At 49.9% G+C, this 16,742-nt stretch overlaps 1 protein-coding gene across 1 annotated transcript in view; it reads left to right on the top strand.

The window, feature by feature from the left end:
- ncanb (neurocan b) overlaps positions 1–16,742 on the top strand; it is a 78,719-nt gene that overhangs the window by 35,456 nt on the left and 26,521 nt on the right. The window contains exon 11 of the mRNA XM_056603304.1: positions 2,853–2,969. Within this exon, the coding sequence (XP_056459279.1) occupies positions 2,853–2,969 (117 nt within the window). The remainder of the gene's footprint in view (positions 1–2,852; positions 2,970–16,742) is intronic.

Below are 16,742 nucleotides of genomic sequence, written 5' to 3'. Positions count from 1 at the left end.
AAGACCAATTGCCTTGGGGTAACTAATGGGCCCACACGTACAGAGGCTCTCTCTGCCGCTTCCGTTCCACGTGCACTGCAGAGTCGTACCATACTGCTTGTTAAGATATGCTTACGTTTGGTTTTAAAGTTCACATTGCTGAAAACAATGAGCCTTTTCCAAATGTTTTCTGCCTTTGTTTCAATTTGCTATTCAATTCAGTGCCTCCCCCACAATGAGGCCCCTACCTCCATAACGAGGGGAGGGGCCCCTATCTCCATAACGAGGGAGGGCCCCCTACCTCCATAACAAGGGAGGGGCCCCTACTTCCATAACTAGGGAGGGGCCCCTACTTCCATAACTAGGGAGGGGCCCCTACATCCATAACGAGGGGGGGGGGGCTCTACCTCCATAACAGGGGAGGGGCCCCTACTTACATAACTAGGGAGGGGCCCCTACCTCCATAACAGGGGAGGGGCCCCTACCTCCATAACAAGAGAGGGGCCCCTACCTCCATAACGAGCGAGGGGCCCCTGCCTCCATAACGAGCGAGGGGCCCCTGCCTCCATAACGAGCGAGGGGCCCCTACCTCCATAACTAAGGAGGGGCCTCTACTTCCATAACGGGGAAGTGGCCCCTACCTACATAAAGGGGGAGGGCCCCCTACCACCATAACGAGGGAGGGGCCCCTACCTCCCTAACGAGGGAGGGCCCCCTCCCTCAATAACGAGGGAGGGCCCCCTCCCTCAATAACGAGGGAGGGCCCCCTCCCTCAATAACGAGGGAGGGGGCTCGACCCCAATAGGAAAGAAGTGCAGCGTGCGTTATCCTTATACGTCCCCCAGCCGTGTGTGACTCACCCTGAGGAGCGGAGGCAAGCACTGCTTCAAAAGACGGATAAACACACACTCACTCACACACCCACACACACCCACACACTTGCACATTTACACAAACCAACACGCATCGATACTATACAAACACGCAGACGGCGGTTCCGCTGATGCCAGGAGGTGAACTTTTATCTCTCTGCTCATACATCATTAAGAGAGTCTGGCAGTTATTATGGAAGATGCTCTGGCAGATTGTGTCAGAGGCTCCCGTGCTATCAGGACTGGATAATAAAACGACACTTAATCTACCCGCCTGCCCGCCGTGTTGCTGAACATGCACATTCACGTGCACATACACAAACACAAAACGCACATCCGCACGCACAAACACACACCTTCGTTACACCCTCTTCGCAACTGTTTTTGAAGCACTGTTTCTAATCTGAACTGATCTAATCACTCTCCTCAATTGTTAGTGTGTACGCGCACCCACACACACGCACACAAACACATACACTTCGGTAAACGCTCATGCATGCATGCTCACACCCAGATTCACACGTACCACACTCGGATAAGCATGCTTAGCATTCAGATAGGCACCCTCACACAAAGTGTATGATAGACTAAAAATACAGGCACACACACACACACACACACACACACACGCACACGCACGCACACACACCAACGAAAATAACAACCCAGGGTGCACTCTAGTCGTCCTTGTCAGATCCTCCTCCCCTCCCCGCCTCATCCTGAATACAAGGGAAATAATTACGACTTAATCTTCATATTACCGCCAAGCTCGGCCCCCGAAACATCTCCCTGAAACAGCGGTAGAGTTATAGCCCAGGCCAGGTAGCAGGGCTTTATCACCGTCCCTGCAGCGCTTGTAATGCGCTATAAAAATAGGTGCCCGCCGATGTGCCCGACTGGGCAATGATCAGCTAATTTAGTGGGTCTCAGTTGGGTGGTTGAGTGTACGTGTTTATGTGTGTGTGTGTGTGTGTGCTTGTGTGTGTGTGTGCTTGTGTGTGTGCGTGCGTGCGTGTCTGTATGTTGTGTGTTTGTGCGTGTGCGCGTGCTGGCAGCCCCGTGTCTTTTTGCCTGCCAGGCATCGGTCATGATAAAACGGGACTGTGACAGACGTCACAACAGCCAATCAGTCACCTGGAGACTAGGTACAGGAAGTGGGCGGTGGTGGACAGGGCGGGCCCTCCCCCCCTGTCCCATGGCACCCCCCCCCCCCCCCCCCCTCCCTTATTCCACACACTGTCTCCCCCACCCTCGCTCTGTCTCCGCCACACCCTTGCAGACAGTAGAACCTGTGAGAAAAGCGGCATAGAGCGATATTAGCATAGTTTGTCTATGTCGGAGGCTCTCTTTCACTGCGTGTCACTGCACCCTCTTCGGTAAAAAGAGAATTCTAAACGTGCGTTTGTCTCACACTGTCTATTTTCATCTTGCTAATTAACCCTTGTCCCTTCTCTCCATTCCTCCATCGCAACCTCTCCCCTCCCCATGCTTCAATCTCTCTCTCTTAATCTGTTTTACCCCTCTCCTAACTATTTCCATCCACCTCTATATCTCTCTCTTTCTTCCACCTCGTTCTCTCTCCCTGACCTCTCTCTCTCTCTCTGACCTCTTTCCTTCTCTCCCTCACCACCTACCTCTCCCCTATCTCGCTCTCTCGCTCCCTCTCACCTCTCACTCTCCCCCTCACCTCCCTCTCAACGTTTGTCTCCGTCTCTCTCTATCCCTGCATTCTCTCTCCCATCTCAACTGTCTATCGCCTTCTTCCTCCCTCTCTCTCACTCCCTCCTCTCTCTCACTCCCTCCTCTCTCTCCCTTTCTCTCACCACCTCCTCTCTCACTACCTCCTCTCTCTCTCTCTCACTCCCTCCTCTCTCTCCCTCTCTCTCTCTCTACCTCTCTCTCTCTCCCTCTCTCTCTCCCTCATCACCTCTCCCTCATCACCTCTCCCTCCCTCCCTCTCCCCCCTCTCCCCCCTGCCCCCCCCCCCTCCTGACCGTTCAGTGGAGAAGGACCCGTGCCAGACCAACCCGTGCCTCCACGGAGGCAGGTGTCTGCAGGAGGGGGACGGCTACAGCTGCTACTGCCCCCAGGGCTTCTCTGGAGAGAGCTGCGAGATCGGTGAGTCACGGCCGGGCCGAGGTCGCCACACAGCCAAGGTCACACACACCCACCTCAGGGGGGGGGGCGGGGGAGACAGACGCTCAGCCCATGAGGTGTGTCGGGGGCGGGGGGGGTGGGGGGGGGGTGAGCGTTGAGGGAGGCATATGCTGGTGTAACATCTACCGGTGGAAGGCTGAACCTGGCAGACGGGTACAAAGGGCGCTCCGTGAGCCTGTGCTCGGCCTCTGTGTTGTTGTTTTTGTTTGGGTTCTTCTTCTGCTGGGGATTGGTGGCTGCTCTGTGAGGCTTTTGTGGATCCGGCCTCGATGTGCCGAGGGGGGGGGGGGGGGGGGGAGGGGAGGGCGACCGGTGGTCTAGTTTCCATCTCAACCAAACTTAATGAGGCGCATCCTTACAGTTTACTGTGCCTGGGCAGCCATGTGTGCTGTGTGTGCATGTGTATGTGTGCGTGCGTTTGCGTGTGCCTTTGTGTGTGTGTTTGCATGTGGGTGTTTGCCTATGCATCCATGTGTGTGTGTGTGTGTGTGTTTTTATGTGTGTGTGTGTATATGTATGTGGCTGTTTGCGTGTGTGTGTGTGTGTGTGTGTGGGGGTGTTTGCCTATGCATCCACGTGTGTGTGTGTGTGTGTGTGTGTGTGTGTGTGTGTGTGTGTGTGTGTGTGTGTGTGTGTGTGTGTGTGTGTGTGTGTGTGTGTGTGTGTGTGTGTGTGTGTGTGTGTGTTGGGAGGCGGGGGTGGGGTCATGCACCCGTGCGCTCACCCGTGTGAGCCTCTCTTCCTCTTCTTCTTCTTCGTCGCGGCCCTCCGTGTGCACCAGGACACGGGGCCCCACAGGCGCCCTGAGAGCGGCCCTGGATGGAGCCGCTGATTGCAGGGTGAGGACTCGCGGCACACGCGGCCGATCAGGACGGAGAGGGAACAACAAATCGGAAGTGCAATAAAAGCGCCGGTTCCTCACTGGAGCCGTCAGCAACGGCCGAAGCACCTGAAGTGACTTCCTCATCTCCTTGATTTTTAACGTTTTGGTTTTATGGCGCAGCTTTGGACGGGAGCAGAACGACCAGCGAGAGCCCCCCCTGGCCTGGCTCGATGAGCCCTTCCCACCTCACGAGGAGAGGTGCTTGTTGACAGTGCAATGTATTTGTATTGATTCTGGTTACCGGCCAAAGCACTGTGGTTGCAGCCATAGCAAATATTGGATTATGCCAATGTAGTTTGATAGAGTGAAAGCCCCCTTGCGCCTCGTTGCCTGCGGCTCTTGCAGCCTGCAGACCTAGCCTGCTTCCTTTATTCTGAAGTAATAAAAAAGGTTTGTTGTTTTGGCTTAACAGGATATGGTCGATTCACGACTCCATGAAGACAATGAACGTTGGCTTGTACGTAGAGCGACTTGCCCGTATTAACCATTTTAAGAGCATACGGACTAGGGCCTAGGGCCGTACATATTCATCAGCTGCCTTGATCCAGCATTTCACAGGTCATAACCAAAGGTCAGAGGTCAGAGGTCAAGCGGACAGCATTGTCCCGAGTCTGGTTATCAATAACCTTTTATTGCTCCAGCTGTGTGTGTGTGTGTGTGTGTGTGTGTGTGTGCGTGTGTGTGTGTGTGTGTGCGTGTGCGTGTGCGTGTGCGTGTGCGTGTGTGTGTGTGTGTGTGTGTGTGTGTGTGTGTGTGTGTGTGTGTGTGTGTGTGTGTGTGTGATAATCCCTATGGCATTTGGAATCAGCGGCATCAATAATATGTGGGTGGATACCAGCCAAACACATGAATAAGACATGTGGGTTTGTATTGATTTTTCCGAATACCGTTATTTCCGACGCCGTTTGAAAAAGCATTAAATCGACATTAAAAATCTAATAGGACGTTCACCAAAAGGGGAGGAAAGCCATTTTCAAATAATATCTCTTAAAAACACTTTATCATTGATCTGTACTACATTTGACTTACGCACTGCACTCTCCCCTTCAGTGTTAAGTGGTGTGAGATAATACAGTTAATCAGCTTAAACGTTTCTGCTGTGTGTAATATTAATTAAAGACAAGGACAAAAGAGGTCAATGCAGGATAACCATAACCGCCCTGATCCAGCGCTGTAACGCTGTTGGTTCAGCGCCCGTGGAGCCTGTTTTAAACTCAGAGAGCCTCTTACACGGGGGTTTGCATGGGGAATGGATGATGCAATAAAACAGCAGGGAAGGATCTTTTAAATGTTGGAACAAGCTCCTCACAAGGCTTTCCGCTCTCCATACGATGTTGAATGAGCAGAATGTGATAGAGGGCACCATTAGTGGACACTGGCCAGTGGTTCACGATGAGGTGCATAATATCTATTACCCCTTCTAATTCTGCTCTGTATTATGCTGGTGCTTTTAAGCTTAATACACACGCTGACGCTGTAACACAACAACACTGCGACTCCACACATCATCTCAGATCTGCAGTGGTTCGGAGGGGAAAATGGAGTTTAGGGCAGCTGGATTATTGATGGCTTCCCTTTTCACTTTGTGGTCTTTGGTTAATATTTATGAGGCTGAGCGACACGAGAAACAAGAAAGAGGACGATAGGACTATGGAACAACTCGACACGACCCGCGGTCCTTTTCCGAATGCTGTGTATGTCGTTCATCTTGAATCTTGAATCTTGACACAAACTTGCAAGTTTCCTGAACGTATTTCGAAATGTTGTCTCTCTCTCTCTCTCTCTCTCTCTCTCTCTCTCTCTCTCTCTCTCTCTCTCTCTCTCTCTCTCTCTCTCTCTCTCTCTCTCTCTCTCTCTCTCTCTCTCTCCTCTCTCCTCTCTCCTCTCTCCTCTCTCCTCTCTCCTCTCTCCTCTCTCCTCTCTCTCTCACCTCTCCCTCCCTCCCTCTCTCTCCCTCATCATCTCTCCCTCCCCCCTGTCCCCCCCCCCCTGACATTTTGTCAGTGCGTCCTTTGTTTTAAGGTCAACATCAGTCATTACTGTTACTTCTTAATGTGTTCAAATTCTCTCTCGCAGTCTCACAGCATTTATCCTCCTAAAGGTTTTTCGTGAGGCTTTCATGGAGTGCAATCTTGTTTGGCGCATTTGCATTTTCTTTTTTCGCTGCAGAACGAGGAAATGCATTAACCTGCGTCTGAGCACGGGCCGGCCTCTCTCCGTGATGCTGAACGCAGCTGCGCCCCTTGGTTAGCGGGGGCCCACCGCGGCGCGGCTCCCCCCTGAAAGGCTCCAATCAGCCCGTTAGTTGGCGGGCAGGAAGGAGGGCTGCAGCGGGCCCTTCTTGTGCTCTCTGGAGCTGTGATCGCGGCTCAAAACCTCTCAGAGTTGATTACTTTTGACAAGTTTGGCGTGTAGATCAACAGTTTGTCTGTGCAGAAGTGACTGCCTGTCAGTTGGACGCGTGCCTCCGGCTGATTATACGTCTGTCTGGCCGGGGGTAGGGTGAGACATGGGGGGCACCTTGGGAAGCCCCTTCAACCACCTCTGTCATCCTGGCTATCTGTCTGTCTCTCCGTCCGTCAATCTGTCTATCCATGTCTGTCTGTCCGTCAATCTTGCAGGGTCTGTCTATCCGTCTATTTTGTGCTTTGCTGTCTGTCTTTTCTGTCTCCTCTTTCTCTCTGGCTGTCTGTCTGTCTGTCTGGACATGTCTGTCTGTCCGTCCGTCAATCTTGCGGTATTTCCGTCTGCCTTTGCAGTCTCTGTCACTCCGTCTTTGGGTCTTCCTTTTCTCTCGTTGCCTACTTTGCTGTCTCCGTCTCCTCTGTCTCTCTGGCTATCTGTCTGTATGAATATCTGCCCACATGTCTGTCTGCCGTCTTGCGGTCTTTCTGTCGGCCATTGCGGTCTCCGTCTACCTGTGTGTCTGTCTGCTTCGCTCTTTGTCTTCCTGTCTATCCGTCCGTCTATCTACTGGGCTGTCTGTCTGTCTTTGTGTCCCTCGTCTCCTACTTTGCTGTCTCTGTCTATCCGTATGTCCATGCATCCGTCCGTCCGTTTGTCCGTTTGTCCGTCTGTAAGGCAAAAGGCGTGTGTGTCTGGGTGGTGAGTCAGCACTTTAACCAGACGCTGAGTCTCCGCCGCCACCCCAGCAGTCTCTCCCTTTCCTTCTTTAAGCATTCCTCCTCTTCCTACTCTTCCTCCTCTTCCTCCCTCCCCCGCCTCCTAAATCCCTGAAGGGATTTTAAGGCGCCGGTAGACGATGTGCAACTCTGCCGGATCCATTCTCTGGGCTTACAGTAGACTTGAACATGACGCAATGCAAGTGAGAGGTTACCATGGAGATGAGTCTGCGGTTATTGTTTTGTTTGTTTTTGGGGTGGGTTCTTTTGTCCTTCAGGGGAGAGCAGTTAGGCAGCGAGGTACAGAATGGAGAAGGCCAGAGCGAATGATTCACATCGTCTTCTTCAAAATGTTTTCTTTCTTTCTAAAACGGCGACCACAGCGAGACCAGCCAGGATAAACACAGCGCAGCACGAGTGTGTGTGTCCATCGATTTTGTCCGTTGGCCGCTGAAATGTCGTCCCCGCGGGCGTGACACACAGAGCTCAAGGCTGTCCCACACACCGACGTCGCCCCCCCCCCCCCCCCGGTCGCTAAACGCCCCACCCGGCCGTTGCTACATCCAATTTCCCCCGCTTGCCCCTAATTGAAAATGAATTCAGGCCCGCCCTCCGCTGTCTAAAACCAACAAATCACTCTCGACTCCTAACGTTTCACTCCCTCCCTCCCCCCCTCCTCCTCCCTCTCCCCTCCCTTCCTCCTCCCTCCCTCCCTCCCCCCCCCCGCCGACCCACCACAACCATGGAGCCACACGCAGGCAAACAAACACAAGCCTTCAAACAGTGCAGCCATCCAAGCAGTAGTAGACGACTTGGGCTACGATACCACACACACGCACACACGCACACACACACGCACACACACACACACACACACACACACACACACACACACACACACACAGGCACACAGGCACACATCACAACCGAACACACACACACAACACACACACACACACACAAACACAAACATACTCACACATACTCAAACACAGGCACACATCACAACACACACACACAGACACACACGCACACACTGGCACACATCACAAAGACACACACACAGACACACACCACACACAGACACACACCACACACTGGCACACATCACAAAGACACACACTCACACACAGACATACATCAATATCAAACACACACACACACACACACGCACACACACATCACAACCAAACACACACACACATACTCACACACATCAATATCATACACACACACACACACAAACACACACATCACAACCAAACACACACACACATGCTCACACACATCAATATCAAACACACACACAAACACACACATCACAACCAAACCCACACACACACAGCCACACATCACAACCAAACCCCCACACACACGAGCAGACACACACACAGACACACACGCACACAGAAAAGCACAACAATGTAATAGCACACTCAAACACAAGCTTACACCAACACAGGAATAACTCCATTCGCTTATACGAGTGTGCATATATAAAGACACACACACACACACACACTCGCAAATACACACACCTGCACATGAGCAACAACCAGTAAGCAAAGAGCAATGCCCTCGTCACACCTGACAGGCTGGGAGTCACGCTGATCCACAGGTGAGGTGGAACACTTTCATGTCAATTTCAGCAGAATAAATTGGATAGCAACTTTTCTTGTCCTTTGCGCTAAGCCGTGTCCTTGTGTTTTGTATTTCTGTCTTTTTCACTGCGGGAAACATAACATCGGGGAGAAAAAAAAAAATCATGTTATTTATTTCATGGAAGCGCGCTTCCCAACTGCATGGATTACATCTTCGTGTTCTGTTGCTTCACCATTTCTCTCTCGCTCTCTCTCTCGCTCTCTCTCTCGCCCTCTCTCTCGCCCTCTCTCTCTTTTATTCCCTGTCCCAGCGCCCATCCGCCGCTCATATCCTGTCGTTTATTAGGGAACGCTGCCTTCCCTCTCTCGCTTTTCTCTCTCGCCATCTCCCCCTCTCTCCCCTCTCGCCATCCCCCCCCTCTCCCCTCTCGCCATCTCCCCCTCTCCCCTCTCTCCATCCCCCCCTCTCCCCTCTCGCCGTCTCCCCCCCTCTCCCCTCTCGCCATCTCCCCCCCTCTCCCCTCTCTCCATCCCCCCTCTCTTCATCTCCTCTTTCCCCTGTGATCATTTCTCCTCTTCCCAATTTCTTTAACCACCACCCTCCCCGCGCCCGTGTTTATTATTTCTCACACTCTGTCACTGTTTTACACCCCCCCCCCCCCTTCCCCCCCCCCATGTCGTCTCCCCTCTTCCAAAACCATCTGTGACTCCGTTTTCCATCTCCTCCCGTTTAGCTTCTTTTCACACGCCTCCCTCCGCACCCTCCCTCCCTCTCTGTCCCCGTTCCAGCGCGGCGTTGGCAGAGGAGCCGAATTGAAATTACACCGCGGCACAGAGCAAGATTCGGAGGTTGAGGGAAGAAGGCGCCTGCCCCTCCTTCCCCAATCTCTTGTCTCTGTTAATACATTTAATTTCCTGCCAAACATCCTCCCACCCAATCGGAATCCCCGGCCGATGTGTCCTTCCTCTTCTGCAAACACCCCTCCCGTTCTCTGTCTATCTCCCTCCCCACCTCTCCTTTTCTCTCCCTCTCTCCCCCTTTTTCCTCTCTCCCTCCCTTTCGCTCTCTTTTCCCACTTCTTCCTCTTCCTCTCGCTATCTTTCGCTCTCTCTCTCGCTCTTGCTCTCTCCCTCGTCCTCCCTCCCTCCCTTCAACCCGCTCTCTCTCGCCTTACGTCTTTCGCTTTCTTTCTTCTCTCTGTCAAAGGCCACCTCGATCACTCATTCAAAGGGGACTCGTTAACCATGCATAATCCATCACCTTATTCATGGCCACGCACTCAAACACTCTCTTACCTGCACATTTAAATGATAAAGACAGCTTGCCGGGATAACTGCAAGAACACACATTCTCCTTCTGCCAATACTTTTTCCCTTGCCCTTTTCGCTGAAGGACAAACGGATGAATGGGCAAATACATGTATTTGAACACACACACACACACATGACAGACACACACACACAAGCATTCGCAAAGCCACAGACACACCGTTCACACTCACTTCCACTTACATTTTCACACACACACACACACACACACACACACACACACACACACACACACACACACACACACACACACAGACACAGACACAGACACAGACACACACACACACACACACACCCAGGGGTTGGCCCGGAAATGAAGCTAATGTGTGTGGACGCTAACTATACTGTATGGAGTGCTAATGGCTGTGACTTGGGGTCAGGCCCAAACGCCGCCACCGGCTTTTCCGCATTTACCGACGTTCCCAAGGGGAGCGTATCCTCTGACATCAGAGCACAGGATTGAGGCTGAAAGATTCATGAGGCGGAGGCTATTATCATCATTGGTGTCTAACCACCGATAGCACACTTGCTGAAGAGGAGGTCAAAGAGTTTATTGGAGGAATGGCCGGGAAATGGAGGCTAAAACCAGCAGCTGCTTTCATGGCACGGCGATATTAGCCGCTAGCCTTTCAGCCATCAAGCAGCTGGGGCTAATGCACCAGCTGCGAATGTTGCTGTCCCACAAAGCCAGCAATTTGTTAGCCAGCACTGCTAACAAATAGTTTTTCATTAGCTGTCATTAAGGTACTCATCACCTATCACCAATATGGATTAGGGATGGATACGATTATAAATTTCAAATTCCCCACAAAGGAATTACATTCATTAGAGTTTTGTTGGTTTGATTTGTTTCATATTTTAATTGTGTACACAAGTCGAATAATGTGCTATCTTATAGAATAGGGCAGTGTTGAGGTGTTGTGTTGTTTTCTTTGTGTTGAAACATGCGCTAAAGGGAAATAAGCTCATAACGTATGCAACCTGCCAAATTCAGCATTAAGTCACGCAGAAGGTGTTAGAAATACTTGAAAAACAATGAAGAAAGTAACACATTTCTGGGAGCATCTGCAGAAAAAGCAAGACGATGGAAAAAAAGATATTAACAGAGAGAGAGAGCGCGTGAGAGAGTTTGAGAAGGGAGACAGATTTGTCAGACTTTGACGCATTGCATTAATAACAAGTAAGACAAAAAAAAAAAGGCAACTGAATGCCAATACTTTCAAGGACATTTTGACGCCAGGAATGACGGAAAGAAAAAGACACCAGAAAAGTTGGCAGGAGAAACAATGGCATGTCGGTCCCCCCTCAGGCCATAGACTCCCCCTCCCCACACCCCCTTCTCCTCTCATTCATTAATGATAGGGACATTATCCTGTCTTCAGTCGACCTCTAAATTCGACTCGATCCGTCCGAACCAAACTTTGTTGTGTACCGCTTCCTAAAAGCTTCCATACTTTGCGTTGACGAGTGTTCCACATGAATGCACTCGAGGGGTCTCTCGTTGCCTTTAAGTGTGTGTAGCGAACAGATTGTGTGCTCTTGGAGTGAGGGCATGGGCTGTGATTGATGAGCAGACAGCTCCTTGTCACCCTGGCTGTGTGGCCCAGGAGCTCCGAGGACTCTCTGATTGGCTGGTTCCACCTGTCCACCCACACCTCATTAATCCAGCGACGCCATTGGCTTTCACTGTTGGAAATGTGATTAGCCGCCCGATCCCACCTGCACCCCACGGGAACCCCCGGAGTTCCGATTGGAAATGTTCAGCGCACAACCTGACTAGGATGTGAACACAAATTCGCACAATTTTTTCAAAACACACACACAGACAGTGCACACCCTTTACACACCCCTTACACCCCAACCACACACACACACACACACACACACACACACACACACACACACACACACACACACACACACACACACACACACAGGTAGCACGCACACACACAGGCAGCACGCACACACACAAAGAAAAATAATAATAATTCCATACAGGAACACTGTGGCATTACGCGTTCACATTTATTGATTCCCAAAAGACACACACGCACACACAAATGTGCACACGCAAACAAACAATTCTAATCCATAATCGCAACACAGTGGAATAAACTAATACTTCTTCAGTCACATTTATTGATTCCCCACAGACACACCAGACACACACGCACACACAAACACACACACACACACATTCACCCACATACACTCACACACACAGCCACACACACACACACACACACACACACACACACACACACACACACACACACTAAAACACGTGTGCTTACACACACACACACATGCACATCCACACGCACAAAGTTGCACACGCACACATTTCTTCACAATAAGTTACGGCAGGACAGAATGAGCAAGATGCCATTATTTCTCCTTCACACAATCAGCATGGAGCAGCATTCCCCTCCACGCTGCTGAAAACAATACGAGACAAAGGACACACGCTCTGCTGAGGGGAATGCCAATAGAATGCTGCAGCGCTGTGTGTGTGTGTGTGTGTGTGTGTGTGTGTGTGTGTGTGTGTGTGTGTGTGTGTGTGTGTGTGTGTGTGTGTGTGTGTGTGTGTGTGTGTGTGTGTGTGTGTGTGTGTGTGTGTGTGTGTTCAGTATGTGTTTGTTCTGACTGGTCAGTGAATGTGTGTGTGTGTGTTTAGTATGTGTTTGTTCTTACTGGTCAGTGAATGTGTGTGTGTGTGTTTAGCAAAAGCTTATCTCCCAATGTATCTCTTTTCTTCTTCACCTCAATACAAACAGACGTTGAGATTAATAGGCTCACTGCTCGATGTTAGCAGGGCACACACACACACACACACACACACACACACACACACACACACACACACACACACACACACACACACACACACACACACACACATACTGGCAAAACACACACCCACAACCCTCTTCTGTACCGTTCTCTTGCTCTGCTGCTGCTGCTGTTCTTGACGATTCACAGCAGGATATTTGAATATTTTTTTGCATGTTTACATGAACGTGTTTAGTTTGCAAGCCCAGCAAGTGTATATGAACCATAGAGCAGCCAGATGTCTGAACCTTATTTACTTTGTGAGAGCACGTGGGCTGTGGGCCAATGTGTGCATGTCTGCATGTGTGTGTGTCTTTGTGTATCTGTGTCTGTTTGTGTGGCATCAATTGTTCTGAGTAAGCTTAGTTCTGCTGGTTCCCTAAACCTGTCTGAGACTGTCGCAGTACAATGACAAACCATCTTAAATGGAATTAACATGCTCATTCTAGCCGTGTAGCCTACGAAAACGGAGGAACATGGATTGTTCATCAAAGTGTGTTCAACCGTGTAAACACAAAGTAACACAAAGTAAACTAATGTGTTTTTGGACCACATTAGATCTATTTCATTGTGATCTTGGATGATGGCCAGCTCAGACTATTGATATAGTTACGCTTTAGCTTATAGAATAAATCTAAAGATGTGTACAACAAAACTAACGCTGGTTCCAACACAGTCAGAAAGAGCTTGTGAAGCTGACTAAGAAACATAATAATACATAGAGAGCAGCCGAGAACTAACAGACCAACATAGTCTCTCTCTTACACAAACGCAAACAAATATTCACACACACACACACAAACACACACACACACGAAATATCACACACACACACATTCCCAGACACACATTACACTCTTGCCAGGGACACATTAAATTCATAATCACCCTCTTCAACTCTCACTGTTGGCCAAAACAGAAATTGTTTAAACTCAATATTAATTTGCACAACACCAGCGATTGCTCCGGCCAGCTGGAGTAGAGCAGAAGAGAGTTGCCTGCCCTGCTAAAGGGCATAGCATAACCTGCTAACCCAGAAAACCACAAAGAGACATCCTGCCCTGCCTTCTGAGCCAGTGCTGCCTTAGAGACGGGGAGTATTCCTGGATCTTAACACATTTCTGTGTTTCTTTCAGTGCAAATAACAGTAACAGTAAAAAGCGTTTTCCCCCTTGACGAGTGGGCATATCTGGGGACCAGGATGTATATTAAAAAAATAAGTCAGTTACCACACATGGAAAAAAAAGGGATATTTTGTTGTTATTGATTCAGACAGCATAGAGTTAATAGAAATAGATAATTCCACTTGACTATTTCCTATTTTAGTGTGCCAGCGACGCAAGGCAGAGAATAGCCTGGCGTTTAGCCTCTCTGGGGAACTGCTCCACTTTAAGAGCACAGTTGAGACATTTCTTAAAGGAATAATAGGTCATTTCTGCCGGTGCTCCATCAAAACAATAACAAATGACGTGGTGAAGTGACGTGGGAACAGTTGTGGTTTCCTCAACCACCATCGCAGTAGATAAGCAACCTGTCATGACTCGGGCAGAAATCATGATCAAGGAAGAGTTCATGTTTTCAAGTTTAATCATTCATCATCATACGTTTATACGTCATTGATTCATTCTAATGAAATCGCCGCAAGTAACATAATGTAAACTTGCTAACTTACAATTAGATTAGTCGACGACCGAAGCAGCTGTAGATTACGTTATTTAGGCTGGGCCAACACTAATAATAATAATAATAATAATACATTTAATTTAAAGGGCGCCTTTCAAGACACCCAAGGTCACCTTTACAGAGCATAAAGTTATCATAAATCGTCAACACTGTCATCCGTGTTCAAATCACAGCTAGCCGAACCGTGTGTCTAGACCCCCATGTTTCTAAATGTTCACAGTGGATACAAATCGTTGTTTAGATGTGCGTCCCGCTAGCTCTATAACGGTAATAAGCAGGTAGAGAACTGCATGGCTGTAGTGCTCTAGGCCTTGGTCTAACCTAGAGACTGTGAGCTGTATATAATACAGGTTGAAATGAGGTATACCATAGAGCAGGGGTGCCCAACCTTTTTTGACCCAAGATCTACTTTTCAAGTAGCCAACCTCCCAAGATCTACCAGCAAACCTACCTTCAAGCCGGGGGGGGGGGGGGTAGAGAACAATTGTTGACGGGGGGGGGGGGGGGGGGGGGGGGTTGTATCGTGAACCTACGGACTTCAGTGGGGGTTTCATTCCGTCTGCGCACGGCACCTTCTCAACGATAATCAATAATCTTCCTCCCACTCAGGGTGAAAATGGTAGGTCTTAGCTTGTTTCCCCTCAGCCATGCCAACGTTTAGGAGTGTGTAACTACTGTTGACGGCTTTCAACTGCTGTTAACAGCACATGCGCTACCGCGCGTATATGTCCCGCGCAAATTTAATTTCATTAAAAAAAAAAAAGAAAATCTTTCTTTTTTTTTTTTCTTCACCCCTCGCGATCGACTTGGGATCTGTCGGCGATCTACTGGTAGACCGCGATCGACTGGTTGGGCACCCCTGCCATAGGGTGTATCTAAACAGATTAAACTGACTCTCCATATGGAACTACCACCGTTTTGGGGTATTTCTGGCATCCTTGTGACCCCCCCCCCTCCCTCCCACACACAAACAGAGACAAACAGACCCACACCCACACCAGATTGATTATATTTATGAATTCAGCCAGCCGTCTTCTTTGCGGGGGAAAGCCGACAACAATAGTTCATCCCGAGCATGTTTTGAATCAGAGTGCACAGAGGAGGGGCTAATTCACAGATGGACATTTTTTTTATTGTTAATGTGGGAGACACTACCATTTCTTTGTGTACTATGTGTGGGAAACACTGCATTAGCTGGTGGGCTGGCATTAGCGACTTGTCAAAGTAGCCCATTGTAGTAAGCTAGATCCTTATTGGATTATCATATTAAAAAATAATGTTTTTAAAATTACTGTTTTTGCGTATTTCTCCAGAATTACATGGTAAAGGGCATAAAAAAGATGCCGCAAGACGGAGGAGAAAGGAGGTTAATTGAGGTGTGAAGGAGGGGGTGTGAACCCCGTGGGGTAGAAAAATGGATGGAGGAGAAAGAGCAAGAAAGAACAGAGATCCACTCTGGTTATGGCTCGTTGAAGGGGAACCGCTGTAATGTGGGCTAATGATCCTGCCCTGGCCGTCTGGGCCACGATAAGGCTGTCAGGGTCCCCCCCCTTTAGAAAACCTACGCGTCCCAGAGGATCAGAACCCCCCCCTCCGTTAGACCTCCTGCCAAACAGCATCAGCGCTTTGAGACCCCACGGGAGCCTGGGGAATAAAAGCTGACGGGAAAGAGGAGAAAGTGGGCAGTAAAGAGTTGAAAAGAGCCTCGTGCAGTGAGGAGGTTCTCCGGGACCAGACAGAAGGGTAGGGGCTAGCATTATGGGGAGGAGGAGAGCAGGGGAGGATGCGAGGGAGGAAGGAAGGAATGGTGGGAGGGAAGGAAGGAAGGAAGGAAGGAAGGAAGGAAGGAAGGAAGGAAGGAAGGAAGGAAGGAAGGAAGGAAGGAAGGAAGGAAGGAAGGAAGGAAGGAAGGAAGGAAGGAAGGAAGGAAGGAAGGAAGGAAGGAAGGAAGGAAGGAAGAGAGGGAGGGAACATGCAAGGGCGGAAGGAGGCGAGGGTGGGAAGAAAGGAAGAGAGAAGGGAGGAAAAAATAGATGGAGAGCGGGGAGACAGGAAGGGAGGGAAGAGATAGAGGGAGGTATGAAGGAAGGAAGGAGGGAGGGAGGGAAGAAGTGATCAAGGCTGGGAAGGATGAAGGAAGGGAGGGACAAAGGACAGAAGAGAGGATTGTGCAGTGTAATAGATGACGGCATGCAGCACGGTGTTTATTCTCCTGGTCGAGACTCTCTGGTCAAACCCCGTCGTCTACAACCATTCAGCACACAAACACACACAGCGGCAT

The sequence above is a fragment of the Gadus chalcogrammus genome, chromosome 12 (genome assembly GCF_026213295.1).
Source record: "Gadus chalcogrammus isolate NIFS_2021 chromosome 12, NIFS_Gcha_1.0, whole genome shotgun sequence".
In the NCBI taxonomy this organism is placed as follows: Eukaryota; Metazoa; Chordata; class Actinopteri; order Gadiformes; family Gadidae; genus Gadus; species Gadus chalcogrammus.
The sequence above is the reverse complement of the archived record's forward strand: the minus strand, read 5'-3'. Positions and strand labels throughout refer to the sequence as shown.